Here is a 23244-nt window from a genome sequence, read left to right on the forward strand (position 1 = left end):
AGCAAACTGAAGTGAGTTGTTCTGTAATTTCACACTGAAAAAAATAGTTATAGTTGTGTCACCTCCCACTGTGGTATGATTCATACAGGGCATTATCAGCCAGAACAACATGTTTCTGTCCTCTTTTCACAGAACAGCCACAAACATAAATATATAAAATAATAAATAAAAGGAGTGGTCTCTTTTTGAGGGAACTATTTTCACACCCAAGACTAAGAGTGAGAAATAAAGACAAATGTGTTAGTTCGCTTAGAGTACTCCACAATACAGCCAGTTGTATATTTAAAATAATGCTTCAGGTTTCAATTCGGTTTCAATCCTAAATCAAGCCTACGTTTCATTTTCTCAAACTGGGTTAACCCTAACAACAATTGCATTGATATCGGCACACTATTTCAACGAAGTATAAAACACCTGACCCCAAGTTTAAGATGTGCATATTGTAAACTATTCACTCCACCTGATTTCAAACTGAGCCTGTTATCTGCCATTTTCTAAAATCTGAGAGATGCTTCTAATCGTCTGCACCAATATCATGTTAGAGACGAATATACAGGGGAACATGCGAGCTTTGTGTAACACCTGGATGTTTTCAGTTTCACTCTCGAGATACAGTGCATTACCGTTGTCCACATAACAGCAATACATACATTTATAACAATATAACAAGATATAATAAGATAGTCTTTGTTGCAGTAGATCATGTAGTTAATAAAGGGGACCTATCATGCAAAATGCACTTTTGTACATCTTTTCGACATGAACATGTGTCCCCGGTGTTCCAGGGAACTCACCGAGTGTCAGAAAACACAACCCTCTCTATTTTCCTCCATACCCAAATCTCTTAAAAAGGGGCTGCAACGGATCTGATACAGACTGATCCAGATTTGAACACTTCTGTGACGTCACAGAAGTGGCGCTACGGCTATTGGGCCAACTCCACCAATCAGGAGGAGACAGCAAAGGACATTGCCGTTCGAAAGTGCTGGAGATGCTGTAATACATATTTCAGGCCACCAGATGGTGCTGTTCTCACAGAATCCGAGCATGAAAGGCAGTGTTAAATTGTGCGAAATGAGGAATGGCTAAAATGCATGATCTGTTTGATATTTTGACAAATAAAAAGTATAAATATGCCTTATATAGGTATGGTCCTACACTATGTTATTCAAATATAGCATGATAGGTCCACTTTAAAGTGAACACACATAAAGTGTTCCTGCATGTTTGGTAAACTTCAGACCGTACTCAGGCGTTTCAGATATTGAAATGTGTTCTTCAGCTTGCCATCTGGTTTCAATCCAACATTTTTAACATCATGCCTGAATAAAGTTTGTCAAAAGGACTTTATTTTTGGTAAAAATAAATCCCTTTTTGATTAAAACACTAACACTTTTCTTTCACTATTTCACAATATATTGTAAACAATTTACTCCCCATTATCTAACACTGAGACTGTAATCTGTAATCCCCTAGCAGTCGATTCAATATCCGAGAAATGCTTCAAATACTTTGCACTAAAATCACGTTACAAAGACAAATACACGGGGCAACATCTGTGCTGACCTTCTTTGTGTAACACCTGGACGTTTGTTTTTAAAGTGACGAATAAACATGGCTTTGTTTGTTTCACACTCACAAATAATACATCTTTGCAATTGAACATAAGCAGGCTTAATACAAACGTGAGACAATAACCAAAATCCAACCCATATTTTAAGATGTGGATATTGTTAAATATTCCCTTGATCTAACACTGAACCTGTAAATGTTACATTTCTTTGAAACACTTTTAATATCATCCTGTTACAGAGAGCTGATCTCAAGCACTGAGTCATTGTCTGGCTTTTCTTCAGGTTGTGACTTCCTGTTCCTGATTCTACTGACCATAGAGGACGCTACCTCCGCCGGGTCGAAGCCCAAATCTTTCTCTGCTTCCTGTTTGACACTCGAGTTCTCCGCATGAGTCTGTGCGTCTACGCTGTGGTTTCCATTTTGTGCCTTTTGGCTTATTTCACTCATCTGAACAGCCCCTCCCGTTTCATTGAGTTCCTCTTCTTGTTCTTTGACGACCCCTTGACTTTTTTGAACTTGCAGCACAATGCCGCCCCACTCCTCGGTCGGGCGATGCAGCTCCATGCCGTTGCTCTTCACCCGGCGGGACGCTCCGCACAGGGCCTTCCTGAAGCCCCTCTTGAAGTTGTTGGACAGAAAGCCGTACAGGATGGGGTTGGCGCAGCTGTTTGCGTACGACAGCACAACGACAAACACGTAAAGCCCCCTGAGGTCTCCAGGCAGGACCACCAGCAGGTTGATGATGTTCAGAGCGTAGAAGGGTAGCCAGCAGAGGACAAAGACGACCACCACCACCACCACCATGCGGGTGACTTTACGCTCTGACTTCCTGCGGCGAGAGGACGTGGCCTGGGCCCGCTTTCCAACGCTGCGCACCTGTAGAAGAAAAAGAAGGTTTACCTCTTTAAAGGTCAAAGTCATGTCTCTTCTACATCAACATGTGTCCCCTCTTCTTCATGTCTCTTCTACATCAACATGTGTCCCCTCTTCTTCATGTCTCTTCTACATCAACATGTGTCCCCTCTTCTTAATGTCTCTTCTACATCAACATGTCTCCCCTCTTCTTCATGTCTCTTCTACATCAACATGTGTCCCTTCTTCTTCATGTCTCTTCTACATCAACATGTGTCCCCTCTTCTCCATGTCTCTTCTACATCAACATGTGTCCCCTCTTCTCCATGTCTCTTCTACATCAACATGTGTCCCCTCTTCTTCATGTCTCTTCTACATCAACATGTGTCCCCTCTTCTTCATGTCTCTTCTACATCAACATGTGTCCTCTCTTCTCCATGTCTCTTCTACATCAACATGTGTCCCCTCCTCTTCATGTCTCTTCTACATCAACATGTCTCCCCTCTTCTTCATGTCTCTTCTACATCAACATGTGTCCCCTCTTCTCCATGTCTCTTCTACATCAACATGTGTCCCCTCTTCTCCATGTCTCTTCTACATCAACATGTGTCCCCTCTTCTTCATGTCTCTTCTACATCAACATGTGTCCCCTCTTCTTCATGTCTCTTCTACATCAACATGTGTCCTCTCTTCTCCATGTCTCTTCTACATCAACATGTGTCCCCTCTTCTTCATGTCTCTTCTACATCAACATGTGTCCCCTCTTCTTCATGTCTCTTCTACATCAACATGTGTCCCCTCTTCTTCATGTCTCTTCTACATCAACATGTGTCCCCTCTTCTTCATGTCTCTTCTACATCAACATGTGTCCCCTCTCCTTCATGTCTCTTCTACATCAACATGTGTCCCCTCTTCTCCATGTTTCTTCTACATCAACATGTGTCCCCTCTTCTTCATGTCTCTTCTACATCAACATGTGTCCCCTCTCCTTCATGTCTCTTCTACATCAACATGTGTCCCCTCTTCTCCATGTCTCTTCTACATCAACATGTGTCCCCTCTTCTCCATGTCTCTTCTACATCAACATGTGTCCCCTCTTCTTCATGTCTCTTCTACATCAACATGTGTCCCCTCTTCTTCATGTCTCTTCTACATCAACATGTGTCCCCTCTTCTTCATGTCTCTTCTACATCAACACGTGTCCCCTCTTCTTCATGTCTCTTCTACATCAACATGTGTCCCCTCTGTGGAAAGAGACTCTGAAAGTTTCAGGAACAAAGATTCTCTCTCTTTTTGATCCATTTCTATAAAAACCTGTCTGAAAATGAGCTGATCAGATTTTGGCCACTTTATGATGTCATAACGATGTTTTGTCTTGTGTAACCATTAGCCAATCAGCAACCAAGGTAACCCCCCCCCCCCCTTATCACCTGAATCTCCTCTAGAGCTCCATTGAGTTCTTTGTAACCAAATCTCTCTCAGAGGGGCGTGGGGAGGGGCTCCTTATTTTCATCTAAAGTAACAGACAGAAAATCAGCACTTTGGAAACAGGGCTGAAACAGAGGGGATTATGGGTAATGCTGCAATGATCCGTTTGGTGTTTCAGCCAATCAGAGACAGGCTCTGTATATATCTGAGACCTGTGATATATTGATGAGAAACAGTATGATAGGAGACCTTTAATTTTTGAATACTTTTGTAGTTTCACTTAAGTAAGAAATAGAATGGACATTGCTTGTACTTCTTCCACCTCTGGCTTTATGCATCTTTACAGCCGTTATAATCAAATACATATTTAAAATAAGATAAGAAGTACTTTATTGATCCCAAGTTGGGAAATGTTTGTGTTGCAGCAGCATAAAAAGTCCCCTCACCAAAGTCAAAACAAGCTTTTTCTCAATATGTACTTTGTCCATTTCAGCTAAGTTATGCCCATCTGAATAATCTGCCGTCAAACCAAATACAAAAGTTCAAAGTAATTTACAAACCCTTTTTTCTGAGGATATTTTTTTTTAAACATATCTCAATGTTTATCCCGTTAAACAACCATGAAGAATGTGCACGGTACACTTAAACTTTGAGTCATTGCATTTGCATTTTTCAAAACTTTAACTGTGAAACTTCAAAATGTTTATATATTCTGTTTAAGTAAATTGATCCGTCAATGTATATTCACTTTCTGTATATGTTATACTTTCATCAATAAAGTAAATATAATCATTTTTTTTGATAAAGCACGGAATAGATTTTACTTCAAAGAACCATTAACTTTATATCTTGTTTTGACCAAATATATGATCATATTTTGCTTGGAAAAAGTAATTGATCATGTAACAAGTGTCTTTGTTGACCAAGGCCTTAACCCATGTAAAGCACTTTGGGATGTTGTTTTGAAAAGTGCTGTATAAATACAATTCTTATAAGTCCGAAATTGGTCAACACATTGACTGAGAGGGTCAGTAATAGCTTGTTCACGTACACACTTCAGGGGGAATGTGCCTTTTGGAAACGCAATCCAGTTACAAAGCAAAACAAATTCAATGACATGCACATACCCTAAAGATTATGGTGTTGTGAAAAACTGATGATGAAATCCGGAGCTTAAGGTGATCACATATACAGCATGATGTGTCACACTCACTTTATGTCACATCACATGTGATAATCGACTGAATATACTGTATGAATATGAATGAATAAATGAGTACAAATCCAGTTGCAAAGCAAAATAATCGTGCACATACGCTAAAGATTACGATGTTGTGAAAAACTTGTGATGAAATCCGGAGCTTAAGGTGAATCATAAAGGATATCTTTTTCAAGTTTCTACGGTTAGTAACACTGAGCATAACCAAGTAAGAAAACTGAAGTTTGGGGAATACAGAATCGAGGTAATTCATTTCACACATCTGTGCTTGTGTACACTCCTAACCTTGATGACGATCAACAAGTAGCACAGGCAGATGACCAGCAGGGGGCAGAAGAAGCCCACGGTGCAGGTGTAAACTATAAAAGACGTCTTCCAAACCTCAGCCGGTTCAGGCCATACGATGCTGCAGTTACCGTCGTCCTTCAGCACGTCTGCAAACACCACCACGGGCAGCACCACAACAAACGACCCAGCCCATACCGTGGCACTGACGGCCTTCGCTACACGGGGGCGCCGCCACCAATAAGACCGGATTGGGTGCACTACGGCCAGGTAGCGATCCACTGACATCACCGTTAGGCAGAAGATGCTGGTGAACTGGTTGATGGCGTCCACTGTCATGACCACGCGGCACACTAGCGAGCCGAAGGGCCAAGAGAGAAGAGCGTTCTGCACTGCCAGGAAGGGCAAACCTAGCATGAAGAGTTCGTCCGCAATCGCCAGGTTCAGGATGTAGATGTTGGTGACTGACTCGTTCTTGGTGTAGTTGACGACAACGTGGATGACGAGAGTGTTGCCCACGAGGCCAACAACACACACCATGCCGTAGATGAGAGGGATGAAGATTCCCGCCAAGCCAGGGAAGGAACTAGGCTCCGGTTTGGTGTCATTCTGGCAGCTGCTGTTAAAGAGGAAAGAGCCGTCGCTCGGGGTGAAGCCGAGGAAAGGTTCAGAAGGAGTGGAGAGAAGCAGGAAATGAGAGTTGGTGATCCAGGTAGCTGTGGAGGCTTCCTGAGGCAACTGGGAGGCCTGGATGAGCTCCATGGAGGCTTTCATCAGGTGACTGATCAGATCCCATCAGTGATGGGTCAACAGCTCTACAAGGAAAACAAAGTTAGTAATCATCAATTGGTGTAAGCAATACATGTGTACGGATGAAGAAAGGGTGAAGAGCTTAGCTTTGACCTAATTTCTAATTGCTGTTGACCATTGCTTGAACTGAAAGATTGACGTAAGGTTACAGCGTTGATATCTTGCTAAACAACGTGCAGAAAGAAATCTGTTAGATAGTGAGATAGCAAATCGCAAAGAATCCAACATAAGCAAACACATGAATAGAGCATATTGTTTCTACAAAATAGTGTTGACAAAATAGATAGGCTTCACTGCCATATAACAATATATACAATTTAAATCAGGATATGCATGTAGTGTTAAATGGCTGTGACAGCGAGTGATACAGTTTAGTCCAATCTCTGACCAGTGAAGCTAGAATACTAAACCACTGATCAACCTAACCACTCTCCTTCCGTCACAACAAAAACAAGCCTTCGCCGGAACCAAAACACAACCTATTCACTTCTATTAGTACGAGACTTGTTTATGAAGCCATCCCGGGTTCTTAATAACTACCGTGCCGCACGCAGGCACACCCCCATCCCTCTCAGCGATGGTTAATAATTGGTATTGCGTTGGGAACAAAATGTACTGAGCGATGGAGTAAAATAACAGAAGCCTGTCCTCCACAACCTGGACTTAAGTGCATTAATGGGGAGGTGAGGTTAGCGGTGAGAGAAAAGGGGAATAAGGCAGGATGAATCATTTACAGCACTGCGGGATACAGGCAGAAATTATGAGGTATATCATTTAAGAAAAAAATCAGAGAGGATATATATCAACAAGAGAGAAGGATGTAAACAGTGTTCAAATAAACAACCTGTGTGATTTATTTAGGCTTAAAGGTGGGGTAGGTACGTTTGAGAAACCGGCTCGAGATACACTTGTTGTTATATTCCATGGAATGCTCTTAACATCCCGATAGCAATGAATATCTGAAATGCTTTGACAACAAATCCATAAATAAATATCATCTGTTGAAGCCGTGGCACTGTAAAAAGAACGACCAATCATCTGAGCCGGCTAAAGTAACTGGATGGCCTACCTGCCTGTCAGCCTTCCATCTGTGCACAAACTCATCTCGTGCCCTCATTGGTCATGTGCGCGTTCGTGTGTGTTGGAGGAGGCGCTCTGTGAGGAAGTGGCAGATTTTCTCCGGTCGTGTATTTTCAAATTGTAGCGATCTCGAGCCGGTTTCTCAAATTTACCTACCCAACCTTTAAATGTTGAAACAAAAATAAATGGGAAAAAAAAGGCATTTAATTGTCTTGGTTGTATTTAAACTTAAGGCCAGGAGACACATTAATTCCACCACCTCTTGGTATTTTTATCGGATCAAAAAAACATTAAAATCGTCCTACATTCTCAGTGAGATTAATATATTCTTTCTGAATGTAGGAGCCAGTAGACGGAGGTCAGGCCAATAATTACTGAAGGTAAACACCAGAGGGCAGTATAATCTCTGTGGCATCAAGAGGACCTGAAATAAACATACAATATAGGCAACACACAATTGTATTTTTGTCAATGTTTTGAGTCAATTTGATGCATTTACTAAGCTCTAAAAAAATCCAACTCCTACTATGGAAATATATATAAAACATATATTCACCCATAATTAAGTATTTATATAGAAAACTATGTGTTCAAACAACATTTCCCTCACAAAGCACATTAAACCTGATTTGTAAAATAATAAAAAAAAAGCTCAAAATGCAAAGCAAATTGCACAATGTTAATCGTATTGGTGCCACCCTTGAGGATAGAGAAACAAATATACATCAAATTATTTAAATCATTGGACCTTGAAGACCCAGATGGACATTTAACTATTTTTCCAAATCCTTCAAGACAAATATTGGTGCAAAAATTGCACTGTGGACCTCTGTCGCCTGTCAGCGCAACTTACATGATGCCGTTTAAAATATATAATAATAAAGGGCGGTGCCGGCCGTCAGCAAACCGAGCCGGCCTTTCTGCGCGACTGTCACTCAAATGCGGGACATAGCCTCAATTTGTGGGACGCGGGACAAATGATAAAAATGCTGCGTGTGCAATCCCGCACAAAGTGGGACACCTGGTCACCCCACACACACACACACACACACACACACACACACACACACACACACACACACACACACACACACACACACACACACACACACACACACACACACACACACACACACACACACACACAGTGCTGCCCCTCACACACACACACTTCAATTTAGTTGCATAAATACTTGAGTTACGTTTTTATTATAATTACTTTGAAATGTATTATGTTTCGTCATTATTACAACAAATACACACTTGCAACTGATAACACTGGCAAAGATTTTATATTTATTAAACTCACGCTTAAAAAAAGTGGGGGGGACGGCGATCCCCCGCGTCCAACGACCACTACACCACTGGGTAATACGTATAGTTTTAAAAGTTGGAGAGTGTTGAACCTGGACAAAATGTCATAAATGAGGAACAAGTTCCAAAACCGACCACTAGATGGTGTTGTAGCAGATGAGCAAAATCCAAGACACATACACACTTCATGTTACACATAAATGTCTAATTTTAAGATATAGAAGATTTTGGTTTGCGACATGGTGGGGAACACTGTAGTTACATTTCTTAGAGCGTCCTGATACAAATGGTGTGTTATCTAAGAATGGTCCTTATTTGTCATTAAAACAAGTGCACACACACACACACACACACACACACACACACACACACACACACACACACACACACACACACACACACACACACACACACACACACACACACACACACACACACACACACACACACACACACACACACACACACACCCACCCACTCACATGTATGTGCTCCTGATTTCCAGGATGTGCAGCACAACACCTGCCAGTCTAATCTCCCACTCTCACAATAGAGCAGACAGACAATCCGTCTTCCCAGAATGCATCTCTGCTTTTGTCTTCCGCTCTATTGTTGGCTGGGAGAAAAACTTCCTGGGAGAAGTTGCCATGGCGACGTAAGGTCATGCAATGGCCCAAAAGAGCAAATCAATGAGACAAACACCAGAGTCATAAAGAAGGCTGATTGAAGGGGAAGTGTGCTTTACATTCACTGTGTGTGTGTGTGTGTGTGTGTGTGTGTGTGTGTGTGTGTGTGTGTGTGTGTGTGTGTGTGTGTGTGTGTGTGTGTGTGTGTGTGTGTGTGTGTGTGTGTGTGTGTGTGTGTGTGTGTGTGTGTGTGTGTGTGTGTGTGTGTGTGTGTGTGTGTGTGTGTGTGTGTGTGTGTGTGTGTGTGTGTGTGTGTGTGTGTGTGTGTGTGTGTGTGTGTGTGTGTATCAGCTGGGTGCAGATACTAGGTCTAGAGACATCAGTGAAACTCCACAAAGTATAAAAAGTCAGATGTCATTTTTTTCAATAAATCTGTTGCCGTTATTGAATATTTAGCCATTTCTCCCCAAACCTGAAATTCTGAATTTCAACAATCTAGATAAAATAAAGATAAGAGAGACCTTTAATCTATCTTTCTACATCGTCATTTATGTTTGTTGATGTGTTTCAACTGTGTTTTTATGGTATTGGGACATTTAAATAAAATTGGATTTGATTTAAATTATTGATCCAAGTAGAGAAATTCAGAATAATGGTGTGTTTAGGAATACAAAGACAAAGCCATCAAACAACTTTATTAATGCTAAACTTTGAGCAATTCTCAGCTCTCAATGGCTTCAGGAAGTCTAAGTTACACAAACAAAATGCTGCCTTTAAGATAAGATATGCTCCTTTTAGGTTTTTACTAACATTATAACCCTGCTAGTAATCTCCAATTGTATCAGAAATGTATCAGTAACCAGATGTCTTTATGTACCTGTAAGGGAATACAGTTACCTTTTAATATACCTCATTCAACTTCCCAAGCCGAATTTACAATAAGCTCCCGAAATAACACATCTTCATTTTTATAATCTGTCGAGCATTTTAACGAGCTTTAACAGGTCACATATCTGCCACCTAACAAACCTTTCACACAGATTAATGATGCAAAATAATTTCACAAATATATCTTTCACAGCCAGCCACTCAGGGTTTGAATACATTTCAATGGCTGTATTTAATAAAGGCGGTCAGTAATGTTAGGCTGTAGTATTGTTAACGTGTGTGAGAGGCCTCTTCATGATTACACGGTGGATACAGGGCTCCCCTATTGACGCCTGTGTAATTACCTCATACGCCGCAGAGCAAACAACCTGTGGATGTGACAACAAGGTGCCCATTAACACAAATATCTTCCGGGCAAATATTTAGCCGTCAAAATATCCAAAGCATTTCCATTTCCTTCAATAAGTGCATTCAAGGACATTTGATCCGCAGTCATTTTTTTGAGAGCGTTCTTTTTACACTGAGATTAATTTGCATACTCTTGCCCCCTAATTGTTCATTGCTAAAATATGCCATTAATACCTTGCTTTTACATTTAAAGAAATCCTTTACATACGAGACGAACACACGGAATGTCAAAGCTTATCTGAATAAAGGACGTACATTGTCACCACCTGCGTGATTTTGCGTAACACAACATAACAGTTTTTCTAGTTACGATCAAAATGATAGTTTACAAGTAGGGATGTCCCGATCACCTTTTTGTGCTCCCGATCCGATTCCGATCATTTGATTTTGACAATTTGCCGATACCGATTTTTCCCGATCCGATCTTTATGCAATGCATTAAGATAAAAAAAAGCATTCAACTTGTCCCTTAAGGTTATTTTTTTAATATAAATGGGATATTCTATCCTACATGGATATAGCTTCTTTCTTTCACAGCAGCATTGGATCAGTTCAGTTGTGCAGCATTGGATCAAAACAAAATAAAGCTTTCAGTACTCGTTAGCTTACTGCTACAATTAGACACTGCGCCCTGCCCACTCTGTTGCCAGATTTGAGAGAAATAAGCAACCAGGTCTCTGAAAACAAGCCCCAAAGAAGCAACACATACATGATGTTCTGTCATTTGAAACCAAAACTAAGGCCTCAGGATGACTTTAAGACTTGAACATGGTCATTTTTGTTTTGTAACATTAAATACAAAATGTAAAAAAAAGTATTTAAAAAAAAAAGAAAAAAAGAAATCCCGATCCCCGATTTTTTTTCTCCAGATTCCGATCTTTTGAAAATCACGTGATCGGCTCCGATCCCCGATCACGTGATCGGATCGGGACATCTCTATTTACAAGGTAGTAGTATTTGAGAGTAGTACCTGTACTGTATAAGTAAACGTAGCTAGGTCTAAGTATCTAACATATACTGTAAAAATAAGATATTATGTAAAATCTTATAGTTGTAAAATCGAAGGTGCCAGAAAAAGCAATAAATGTTCTCATTGAGCGTTTGAGCATCTTTTAGCTCATGGTATTGTTCTTTTCGATTTTTCGATTTGGTTCATTTCCACTAAACTGGCTCGGAGCTACCAGAACATTCAATAATTTTGAGCGTTTTTCTGTATTTTAGCTTATTATGCCATTTTTGGTCTTTATAAATGTTCTGTTTTGGTTCCCATTTAGCTTAACTGCATTCCAAGGTTCTTTATTAGTCATACAACCATAGCTACAGATATGTCGATGAAAATATTAGGTCACAGGCTTCTCCAACAGTGCAACACAATATTACAGAACAAACAGAAAAAGATTAAATATTAAAAGTAAATGCAAAAAGAAAGGAATAGTTTTAAAAAGTGACATAGTGAAATAAGTCTTTCGGGTTTCAAGCCAAGCCTAACATTTAAAGTGTGTTGCCTTTCCAAGAAACGGTCTAAAATGTAATTTAATTCCATATTTAAAATGTGAAAAAGGCTCCAAATATCTTTAAAGGATGGTAAAGAGCGACATTGTTTAAGAAGAGACTTTAAACTAATATATTCTGTATTCATCACTCTCTGCAGTGTGCCTATAAAGTCAGTGTGCGTGGATACAATGCTGTACACACAGAACATATACTAAACATCCAGTGTGAAATGGAGAAGGACATGTGGAATGAAATACTTCCATAAGCTGACCTTTCTTTGGCTTGACTCCATTTGTTTTTGAACACATTAGAAAGTAAAGATATCAGAAGCTCAATCACAAATAGTGAATATATTCTCTGAGGTATTATAATTATATAAGACACACAAAAATCACAGGGATATTTGTTGCTACGGTTACTAACATTACACAGCTGATGCCATTTGAACTGACAGGTTATGATTGTACACGTTTTGTTTTTTCTCTTCCTGAATGATTCCACTTCATAACAAGAAATAATGGAGGGGCACAACATCAGCTAATTGATTATCCATCAGTGTTATCCCCTGGGAGTCCACCTCCTCGCTGGCGTTCAATTAAGGGCTTTGCAGCGCCTACGACTCGTCTCTCCTCCACCTCCAAACACTAACAGCTCACAGATTAGCCTGAGCTGCATCAGTATTCAGCAGCAAGCACATGGAGACACGTGCGCATTCAAAGAACCTTTTACAAACCACACGTACAGCATGCAAATATTAAGACTCGCATTCACACAAAGAGAGATAAGAGGTCTTTGAGCACCAGGAAAAGCGTTTAGAAACTCAATGTATTATTATTATCATCAAAAAAAGAGCCTGAGAGTTATTCAGGGCCAATAGTCGCTTTTTAGGAATATAAGTATACATATATACACATACTCATAGTTTGTGGATGGTTGAGTGCATTCATGTTGTGACTTTTTTAAACACTATCTGAGCAACGATTAACTCCTCTCCCCACACAGAGTGCAGACAAACACGTGTAATTACAGGCCAGACGAACAGAGTGGAATAAAAAGCCTGGAAAGCTGCAACAGAGTGGACGTTAGCCAATTCAATACAAAGCTCCTGTGCTTCCAAACACACACACAGAGGAAGAAGGGTCTTCAGAGGTTAGATTACTAATACTCAATTTACTGATCAATTTTAGCAACATACTTTACAAACAGATGCAACATGATGAAAAGAAGGGAAAGATTAAGTTAGGTGTTTGCTGTTTTTCTTAATGGGTGGGGGCGTCTTCTATTACTCATTATCTAACACCAACTGTAGGCTTTAAGAATACACTCTATGAACATGCTCTGTATCAACAGCCATTGGACCAGAGGTGGACAAGTACTCAGATCCTGTACTTGAGTAAAAGTAGAAGTACTCAGATCTTGTACTTGAGTAAAAGTTGAAGTACTCAGATCTTGTACTTGAGTAAAAGTAGAAGTACTCAGATCTTACATGAGTAAAAGTAGAAGTACTCAGATCTTGTACTTGATTAAAAGTAGAAGTACTCAGACCTTGTACTTGAGTAAAAGTAGAAGTACTCAGATCTTGTACTTGAGTAAAAGTAGAAGTACTCAGACCTTGTACTTGAGTAAAAGTAGAAGTACTCAGATCTTACTTGAGTAAAAGTAGAAGTACTCAGATCTTACTTGAGTAAAAGTAGAAGTACTCAGATCTTGTACTTTAGTAAAAGTAGAAGTACTCAGATCTTGTTCTTGAGTAAAAGTAGAAGTACTCAGATCTTGTACTTGAGTAAAAGTAGAAGTACTCAGACCTTGTACTTGAGTAAAAGTAGAAGTACTCAGATCTTGTACTTGAGTAAAAGTACCAGAGTGTAGAAATACTCTGGTACAGTAAAAGTCCTGCATTCAAAATGTTCCTCAAGTGAAAGTAGAAAAGTATTCTCATCAAAATATAGTGAGAGTAGCGACAGTAAAAGTAGTCGTTGTGCAGATTGGTCCATTTCAGAATAATAGATATGATATGTTTTATAATGATTGATCTTGAAAGTGTTCTCAAAGCTGGTAAAGGTGCAGCTAGTTTGAATGACTTTGTATACTGCAGGGTAGCTTGTGAATTTACTCCAGGTGGAACTAAAGACTTTAACACTAGAATCGCCAACGGGTAAATTTTACCCGCAGCTGTATTTTTATTGTATGTAACTTGTTTTCCATAACATATTAAAGTCTCCCAGTCCGTGACTTTTCCTGAAAGTTTGTTATGTAGCACCCTCTGTTGTTACAAATTGTCAATAGGAAGTCAGATTGAAAAATCGCCAAATAAATTGCCATTTATACCCATATCCGCTACCGGGTAATATTTACCTCATAGAAAATGCAGCGTAAACATGACGTGTTGCTATAGCAACGCCTTTTGTCTACTGTGGTTCCTTATAGATAGAGAGATAGATAGAGAGAGAGAGATAGGTATAGAGAGAGAGAGAGAGAGAGAGAGAGAGAGAGAGAGAGAGAGAGAGAGAGAGATATAGTTATAGATAGTGTAACATCTTGGAGAATACAAGATCTTGGATGACTGAGCTCACGTTGAGGACGTAGTGCATGTGTGCAGGTTACGTGCCAGTTGAATAAAAACGGACAGTCGGAATGAGAGAAGTAGTCCGCATCGTCTGTTTATGTAGACAATGATATGTTCATAGAACAGAACATTACAGATAGATCTATAGATAGTTATAGATAGATAGAGAGAGATTAAGAGATTTGTACCTAAACAAAACACAAGTTTAACACCAAGCCTTTAAATCAGCACTTGTAGCGATATTGTATACTTCATGCTATCTGCACAAACTATATCATCTGAAAAGCTGAGAGTCCACAGATTCTATTGGTATAAGTTTCATCCCTGTGCGATCAAAACTCACTGTTCTGTATGATAAATAAAAGAACATTGTACCTTGCAAATCAATAGCGGGTAGATTTTACCCGTTGGCGGTTTTAGGTATACAGCGACCTCTGGCGGTTCTAGTGTTAACACTATCACCTGGCTGCTATCTCATAACTGTTAGTGCAGAGGTTCAGTCTGTAGGAGATTAGACTTTGGACCGAAGGGTCACCGGTTCACGTCCCGATCGGACCAAAACATACAGAGTGTGGACTGGTACTGGAGAGGGGCCAGTTCACCTCCTGGGCCACTGCCGAAGTGCCCTTGAGCAAGGCACCTAACCCCCAACTGCTCACTGGCGCTGGCTAGACTGGCTGCCTCCGCTCTGACCTCTGAACTGCATGTGTGCATATAACTGTGTGTGTATTTGTATGTGCATGGTGTGTACTGTGTGTACGTGTACAAAAATGCATGTACGACAGAGTGGAAACTGAATTTCCCCCTCGGGGGATTAATAAAGGTCCATCTTCTTCTTCTTCTTACTGGATGTGTATTTTTAAAATTCTAAATCTTCTACTTTCATCTTTAATATTGTATGCATGCTTCCTAATTAATACTAACATATCTTTGGCTCTTCACTTTGCTGTGATGATGTAAATGTCCCCTCTGTGGAATGAATGAAGGTCTTCTGATTCTGATATGCACTAATAATAAAAATGTATTATCAAATGATAAATGCATGGACTATTCCGGCATACTGTGAGCTGTGTGTAGGGGAGTGTTTGTTCATGTGTTCAAATCCCCTTCAGTCGACCTGTAGTTTATAACTCATCAGGAGCATCCATAAGACATTTATAATTCATTATAAATCACATGTGTAATGTTTCTTATCTTTCAAATTTGTGTTTATGAGTTATGAGTTACAATTGCCTTCAGAATGCACTTGAAATAAAGTCAGCGCAAAGTGTATTTTACCACAACTATTTTGTATTCACTTTTCTTCTTTCCTCCCTTTTATGTTCTCTTTGTCGCTCTCTTTCCTTGTTTCCTCTCCTCTTGTTTCCTATTCTCTCCTCTCCTCTGAATATGTTAACCTCTTTGTGTTCTTAACTTTCTCTCTTTCTGCATTTCAGCATTATTCCACCGTTTGTTGTTTGTGTGACCCCTCCAAACAAACCCATGTCCACTTGTTGTGAGCATCACTCAGTGGAGGACATTGATGGTGTAATATGAGTCTGAATGTGAACAGAGACATCGTTTCCTCATGCCTTATCAAAGCTTTAACTTCCAGTACAGAAAAGTACCTTATGTAGGCATATTAAGTACGTGTCATAACACCGTGAGCTTTAAGCAGGAGCAGAATAAGTGATAAAAGATACAAGTTCAGTTAGAGGACGGTCCATTTGGATATGCCCGTGAACACAGTGGAGTCTGTGGTAGATTACAATGAGACAGTAATATTGAAATGGACCTTTGGATTCATTACAATAGCAGCCGGAGTGTGCTAACGTTTCCTTTTATTTATTTACGATGTGCAAACACACCGTGAGGCAAATTAATCAGATACCAACTAAATGTGTGACATCCGGCATGTGAAGTCCTCTGTTTTACTGAGTTGGCAAACAGACATAATCTGATGGAACATATTTTATTTCAATGGACAGTTAAATATGGAAATACTCAAACGACTGAAGAGAGGGAACGCAGCAGAGCAGATGATCACAAATGTTACACACGTAGAAATAAAGATGAAAGAACTTACCAGAACAATCCAATGAGTCTTTAGTGTTTCTGATCAGAGTCCAGTTTACATTTAAGTCTCCTCAATCTGACTTGTAGCAGCACTGACGTGTTACAGAGCTCAGTCTGTGAGAACAGAGCTGAGAGAGCAGCCTCCACCCCAACACACACACACACACACACACACACACACACACACACACACACACACACACACACACACACACACACACACACACACACACACACACACACACAAACACACACACACACACACACACACACACACGCATAGACACAAAGACACACACACACACACACACACACACACACACACACACACACACACACACACACACACACACACACACACACACACACACACACACACACACACACACACACGTATAGACATAAAGACACAGGCACCCACACATGTATTCATGTAAATGTACCGATGTGAGGTCCAGCGGAGTGAGGACCACCTTTTCTTCGATACTAATTTAAGATATCAAAATAAAATAAATAAATCCCGCATTTCAGCACACACACAGATACCAACACACACACACACACACACACACACACACACACACACACACACACACACACACACACACACACACACACACACACACACACACGCATAGACACAAAGACACAGGCACCCACACACACACACACACACACACACACACACACACACACACACACACACACACACGTATAGACATAAAGACACAGGCACCCACACATGTATTCATGTAAATGTACCGATGTGAGGTCCAGCGGAGTGAGGACCACCTTTTCTTCGATACTAATTTAAGATATCAAAATAAAATAAATAAATCCCGCATTTCAGCAAACACACAGATACCAACACACACACACACACACACACACACACACACACACACACACACACACACACACACACACGCACCCACACACATATTCCTGTAAATGTGCCAATATGAGGTCCATATTTTCTTCGATACTAAATAAAGATATCAAAATAAAATAAATAAATCCCGCATTTCAGCACACACTCAGATACCAACACACACACACGCACGCACACACACACACACACGCACGCACGCACGCACGCACGCACACACGCATGCACGCACACACACAAACACACACACACACACACACACACACACACACACACACACACACACACACACACACACACACACACACACACACACACACACACACACACACACACACACACACACACACAAACACATCTTTTCAACCCAAAGCCCACAGTAAATGGTTATTATTCCCTTTGTCTGAAGGAAGGAACTCAACTCTGAGAGGTTTAAAGGGGCCAGATGCAGAGTGAGTGCAGCTACTACACCTACTGTACAGATCTACAGTAACATGTTCACTGCTTTGCTTCAAATGGAGTTCCTTTCAGTCAAAACGTCAACTTAAGGCCAACTCTTACTAATACAAGTATGTATTACTGTGAAATCAATGTCAAAGTTAACTTTATTGTCAATCTTTCAGTTTGTGTGTCCAGACAGAGAGATCGAAATACCGTTTCCCACAATCCCGAAAATACGAATGATGTGCAATATATATATATATATGCAGTCACCTACTCACTGTACAGTACGTGACGGCATATATATATATATATATATATATATATATATATGTATATGCCGTTAATAACTGTGCGATATATACCTGGCTGCTATATTTTTTTTTTTAATCCTTCATATATTTTTTTGCATACTTCTAAGTTAACATTAAGCTTATTTAGCTCTTTTCTGCTGAAACAAATGTACATTTCCCTTCTGTGAGTCAAATAAAGGTATTGTGATTCTGATTCTTAATATTTTCATCATGAACTTAAGTAACACGTATCTAATTGAAGACACAATGAAGTCAGTTCTTCTATTTTTTTATCCATGTTTCAGTCATAGGGCAGGATCATTTGATAAGTGATCAGAAATGTGCAAATGGCCCCTCTGTGCAGCCAATGGGGTTGTGTGGATAAAGCTTCCTGAGGTGATTGGTGGCTGGAAGGCCAACAGGACTGTGTGAAGAGGTTAGAAAGCTCCACTGTGGCACCAGGAGGGCAGACGCTGGCAGAGATGGCGGGCATGATGACAGGTCTTCTCCTTTTGCTGTTGGTCGGTGAGTTTCAGCTCCTACTCAGACTTCTGCTGCCTACTTTCACCTTTCTTATGCTCTGAGATAGCACTTCTGTGAGTTAAGTATTTAGAGCTGATTTTCAAACTCTCTAGGAAGCCAGTGTGTTGTTGTCTCTTCTTCTGAAACCCATCAGGATCCTGGAAGCTGAATTCCAGATCAGATTTCATTTAGTGTTTGTTGTAAAGGAGCAGGAGTTATTTCGATAGATCTCCATTTTATTCTCAAATATCTCACTTTTGTTAAAAAATATCACTGTTTTCAAATTCCTGACTTTTAAAACATGTATCTAACTTATTTTCTAAATTCTGACCTTTTTGAAAAGAATATCGATTTTTAAAATTCCTGACTGCCTACATGATTCTTACTTTTTTTTCAAAACTCTCACTTTTTATCACAATTATATGTCTCTGTCAGCTGTTCTGTTCTGTAGGATAATACTTACAGTGTGAATCTATACTTCTACCTCCTGAATCTGCTTCATGGTTTTCACTTTCTTTGTTTCATTTGTTCTGTTTTTAATTCAGCAGGTGAACCTATATGTTCATCAAACAGTGTGTGTGAGCTGAACTGTGTTTCATTGTTGGTGTATAGGCTACTGCTTGAATATGCTGAATGATCATTTCTGATCCTAAATATCTCGGTTCCTTCTTTTCTAAGGACACATTCTTCTGTTGTCTTACATAATACACTTAAATAAAACACATCTCATTGATATGTATTGTCTCTTCTGTTCATTTGAACTGTATTTGATATTGAGGTTTTCCAAAAGTAACAGAAAGTAATCAGGTTACATTACTTTATATTTTGATACTCAGATCAAGTTACTCATTACATTTCTTTGTCACGTAGCTGACCCTCCCAACCCTCTCTACAACAACCACTGTGTTTAACTGTCAGCCTGCTGGTGGTGGGTTTCTCTTTCAGGTGTGACAGTGGCCAGAGTGGTGGATCTGCAGAAGAGAATCATCGGAGGTCAAACATGTGCTGCTACTGAACGTCTGCACCATGTGAAGCTGATATCAGACAATAGGACTCATTCCTCCCTGTGTGGTGGAACTCTGATCGATAAGGAGTGGATTCTGACTGCAGGCCACTGTGTGGAGCCGGGGTGGTGAGAAAGTTTTACTTAAAATCGAAGAAACATTCAATCTGAAAAAAAATTATGATTTGAAACTAAAATTTAGATAACACAAAATAAAATGTCTTCATGTTAAGTAACCTAAACAATTACAATCTGATGCATTTGCAGTCATTTAATGTTGTCACTCTTTACAATTTAATTATTTGCAGGACGATGAAAGCAGTTCTAGGTGTGCATCCAGTTGACAACGAAAAACAAAAAACTGTTGTTATCAATATTGACCATGTTATAAGATATGAGGAGGAAGGGAGGAATGGGAAATTGATCCATGACATGGCGCTGCTGAAGCTTGATCAGGCTGTGGAGGGATTGGCACCTGTAAAACTTCCTGACTGTGAACATCGTCCCCAAATGTGAGCTGTGATCTTAAAATAAGTCAGAGAGTGAAACTCCTAAAGAACTCAAACTGAGATAAACCCCTGACATCTTTTTATGAATGTTAAGTCTGTTTCTTGTATTTCAGAAATGACATAGTTCAGATTGCAGGGCTCGGACCCACAGATGGTGAGATGAATCTTATTTATTTTCAGAATAAATACTGCACACACTGAGTTCTTTTTTAAGTTATGCGTTTGTTAACATTTTCTAAAACTTTGCAATGTCATATTTTAACATATTTATAAAACATTGAGTATTTACTACCAACATAAGAAACAAAAATACAAAAATGTTATGTTGTAACAAGTTAAGTTTGATTCTTGGCTTTTTTCCTTAAAATGTATTGACTATTGAGTTCTGAGAGGAGAACCAGCTGGTAAGATTTTCATTTGAATTGTTGAGGCCAATTATGTAGAGTGGTAGTGTGTTCTATCTGTTATGTGTCCAGGGAAGTTGGTAACATTATTGACAAATATTTACATACACAGGAAAAACATGAATTTGCCAGTAAAATGTGTTTTAATGTACATACAAGATCAGTTGAAAATGTAGTATAACAAACCTTTTGATGTTGTCATCTACAGTAGATGGTAAAACGTTTCCAGCCACTCTCCAATGTGCAAACACCATGGTGTACGAATGTGACGACCCAATGAGTCTTTGTAAAGTGATATATTTCCAAACATTTGAAAAAAAGTTCTGTTTCCGAAAAACTAACGTGGATGCAAGACATGTGAGTTGACCAGTTTATAATAAATACGTTTTACAGTAAATGATGCAGAAGTCTGTGGTAAACAATTTGTACATCTCTCTCTCTCTCTTTCTCTCTCTCTCTCTCTCTCTCTCTCTCTCAGGGGGACTCTGGTGGAGGAGTGATGTTCAACGACATGATTTACGGTGTGCAAATTCGCAGTGGTGAAAAGGCTTGTACTACACCAGTATCCGCTTTGGACCTCTGTGCAGACAAATACAAAGACTGGATCAAAAACAAGACCAAAGTTATCTTTCCATGAGAACGTTTTAATTGGGTGAGAGGTCGTGTAATTTAACAGACCATGTATTAAAACATTCTGATTGACTCTAAATTGGCTGATGATACATTTCCATTTGGTTGGTTTACATTAAATATTCAACTCTTATTAGAAAAGCTCTTTAAGATCATTTTACAGGTAGCGTCTGAGTTATAAATGTTAATTTAAACACTCCTGCCTCCAAACTTTTGTTACGGTACAAAATAAAATTGTATCTTTCTCCTCTTTTCAAATTTAATTTATGAACCCAATTGCTTATTACTTTCAACACGACAAATGGCCAAATATATAATATTATGATAACATTGTCTGATTTTCTTTTGAGCATGCTGATCTCATTCTCTGTTGAGCTTAATCTAAAGTAATGCATTTAATTCTTGTTTCCCTCAAAATCAACTTCTTGTTTAATGTTGTCATTTAAAATAAAAGAAAGAGTCTAAATCAATATTTCACTGATTGTTTGTCTGTTTATGAATACAGCGTCACATGAACACATTTCTGCTCAATTCAACTGATCAATATCTTTGAACCTGCAGTAACAGTTTATGTCCATGTGGGGGTAGCTCACTTTAATATTGATAATAGTTGCATTATGTTAGTAATCAATGAGATGACTATCTTACAGCAGTCTGCTTCTCTTCTCAGGATGTATTCAGGGTGCCCTAGTTCTTTACCAACCTGGTCTCACCAGAATGCGTGACTCCACCACGACTCCTAAACACCGCAGTACGTGGTGGAGTCACGAACTTTGCTACATTTATGTGTCTGCACCACGCAAACAACCCCAATGTAAAGTGAATGCGGCTCCTTTGTCGTGGTGCACACACGCATTTCTACAACGTCCAGCAGTGAGCTTTTATTCTATGAAACGTTTTTAAAATCTACTTTATAGCTTGTAGTAACTCACGGGAGGCTTCTTTTATTTTATTATTCATAATCATTTGTATTTTTTGTCAGAATGTATTATGGCAACCCTGTCTCCTAAAAATTACGTTCCCACAGAACTAAACTGCATTCTCAATTACGTTTAGCAAGAAACGTATTTTTTCTCCCACGTTACGTTTCTTATGAACGTATCTTAAATACGTTTATTTTCTACATATCTTTGCCATTTATTGTCTTGCTTGTAATAATGAGAATAGCCGTTTATAAATATCATTTTAGAGCACACCTTTGAAATCAGTGGACGAGGCTGTATTTCTCCAGCTGTTACTCTCATGAGCGAGGCAGAACATTATAGTTTTAACATGCCAAAAAGCTGCTGTGTCGTTTATTGCACCTCAAACATTAAAACAAATCCAGAGTTACGTGTTTCTATACCTCCTCTAAGAAGAAAGGACATTAACAGAAGATCTCTGTGACGCCAGATGTGGTGTTGTTAATGCAGCGGTTCTCAAAGTGTGGGGTGCTCCCCCCCAGGGGGGCGCAGAGGCATGAAAAAAAAAGGTTATTTAAAAAAATAATAAAAAAAAAAAATCATATTTTGAAATATTATTGATTCAAAAATAATATGATACAGTACTATTACGTCTGGGTCTCTGTGTTTAATTAAAGCTCGGCTCTGTGTGTGTGTGGAACGAGCCATTTTGTGTGCGTGCGCGAGCGAGAGAGAGAGAGCGCACCGGTACCGGAGATCGTTGTTGTTAGCTTCTGGTGCTAGCGAGCTACGCTAACGGATATAAAGAGTTTTTTCAACAACAAAGTGGAGGAGAGTCCTCTCCTGTCAGACTGAGAGACTCAGTGAGCTAAAGGACTCTCAGTGTTATCTCAGTGGGTCTCAAACGTTTTGGTCACCATTAATGTAAACAATTATTTCCGAGGCACACGTTTATATGATCATTATAGTTATACAAAAATAAGAGAATAAATGAAAAACAGGTATGAAATACTATATGACAGTAAAAAAGAATAAAGTTTAAAAGGGAGTG

At 39.5% G+C, this 23244-nt stretch overlaps 2 protein-coding genes across 2 annotated transcripts; one reads left to right on the top strand and one right to left on the bottom strand.

Moving 5' to 3' along the window:
- Positions 1-929: 929 nt before the first annotated feature.
- Positions 930-16719, bottom strand: LOC307025044 (somatostatin receptor 3). The gene is made up of 3 exons (XM_079659625.1): positions 16611-16719; positions 5360-6174; positions 930-2451 (listed from the first exon to the last, which is right to left on the bottom strand). Exons 2-3 carry the CDS (start codon positions 6131-6133, stop codon positions 1807-1809), a joined length of 1419 nt encoding a protein of 472 aa, XP_079515751.1. The 5' UTR covers positions 6134-6174; positions 16611-16719; the 3' UTR covers positions 930-1806.
- Positions 16720-18634: 1915 nt separating this feature from the next.
- Positions 18635-21761, top strand: LOC307012930 (putative trypsin-6). The gene is made up of 6 exons (XM_079640137.1): positions 18635-18748; positions 19691-19877; positions 20057-20260; positions 20371-20411; positions 20870-21018; positions 21140-21761. Exons 1-6 carry the CDS (start codon positions 18706-18708, stop codon positions 21296-21298), a joined length of 783 nt encoding a protein of 260 aa, XP_079496263.1. The 5' UTR covers positions 18635-18705; the 3' UTR covers positions 21299-21761.
- Positions 21762-23244: the final 1483 nt, after the last annotated feature.

The sequence above is a fragment of the Notothenia rossii genome (genome assembly GCF_949606895.1).
Source record: "Notothenia rossii genome assembly, chromosome: 1".
Classification (NCBI taxonomy): Eukaryota; Metazoa; Chordata; class Actinopteri; order Perciformes; family Nototheniidae; genus Notothenia; species Notothenia rossii.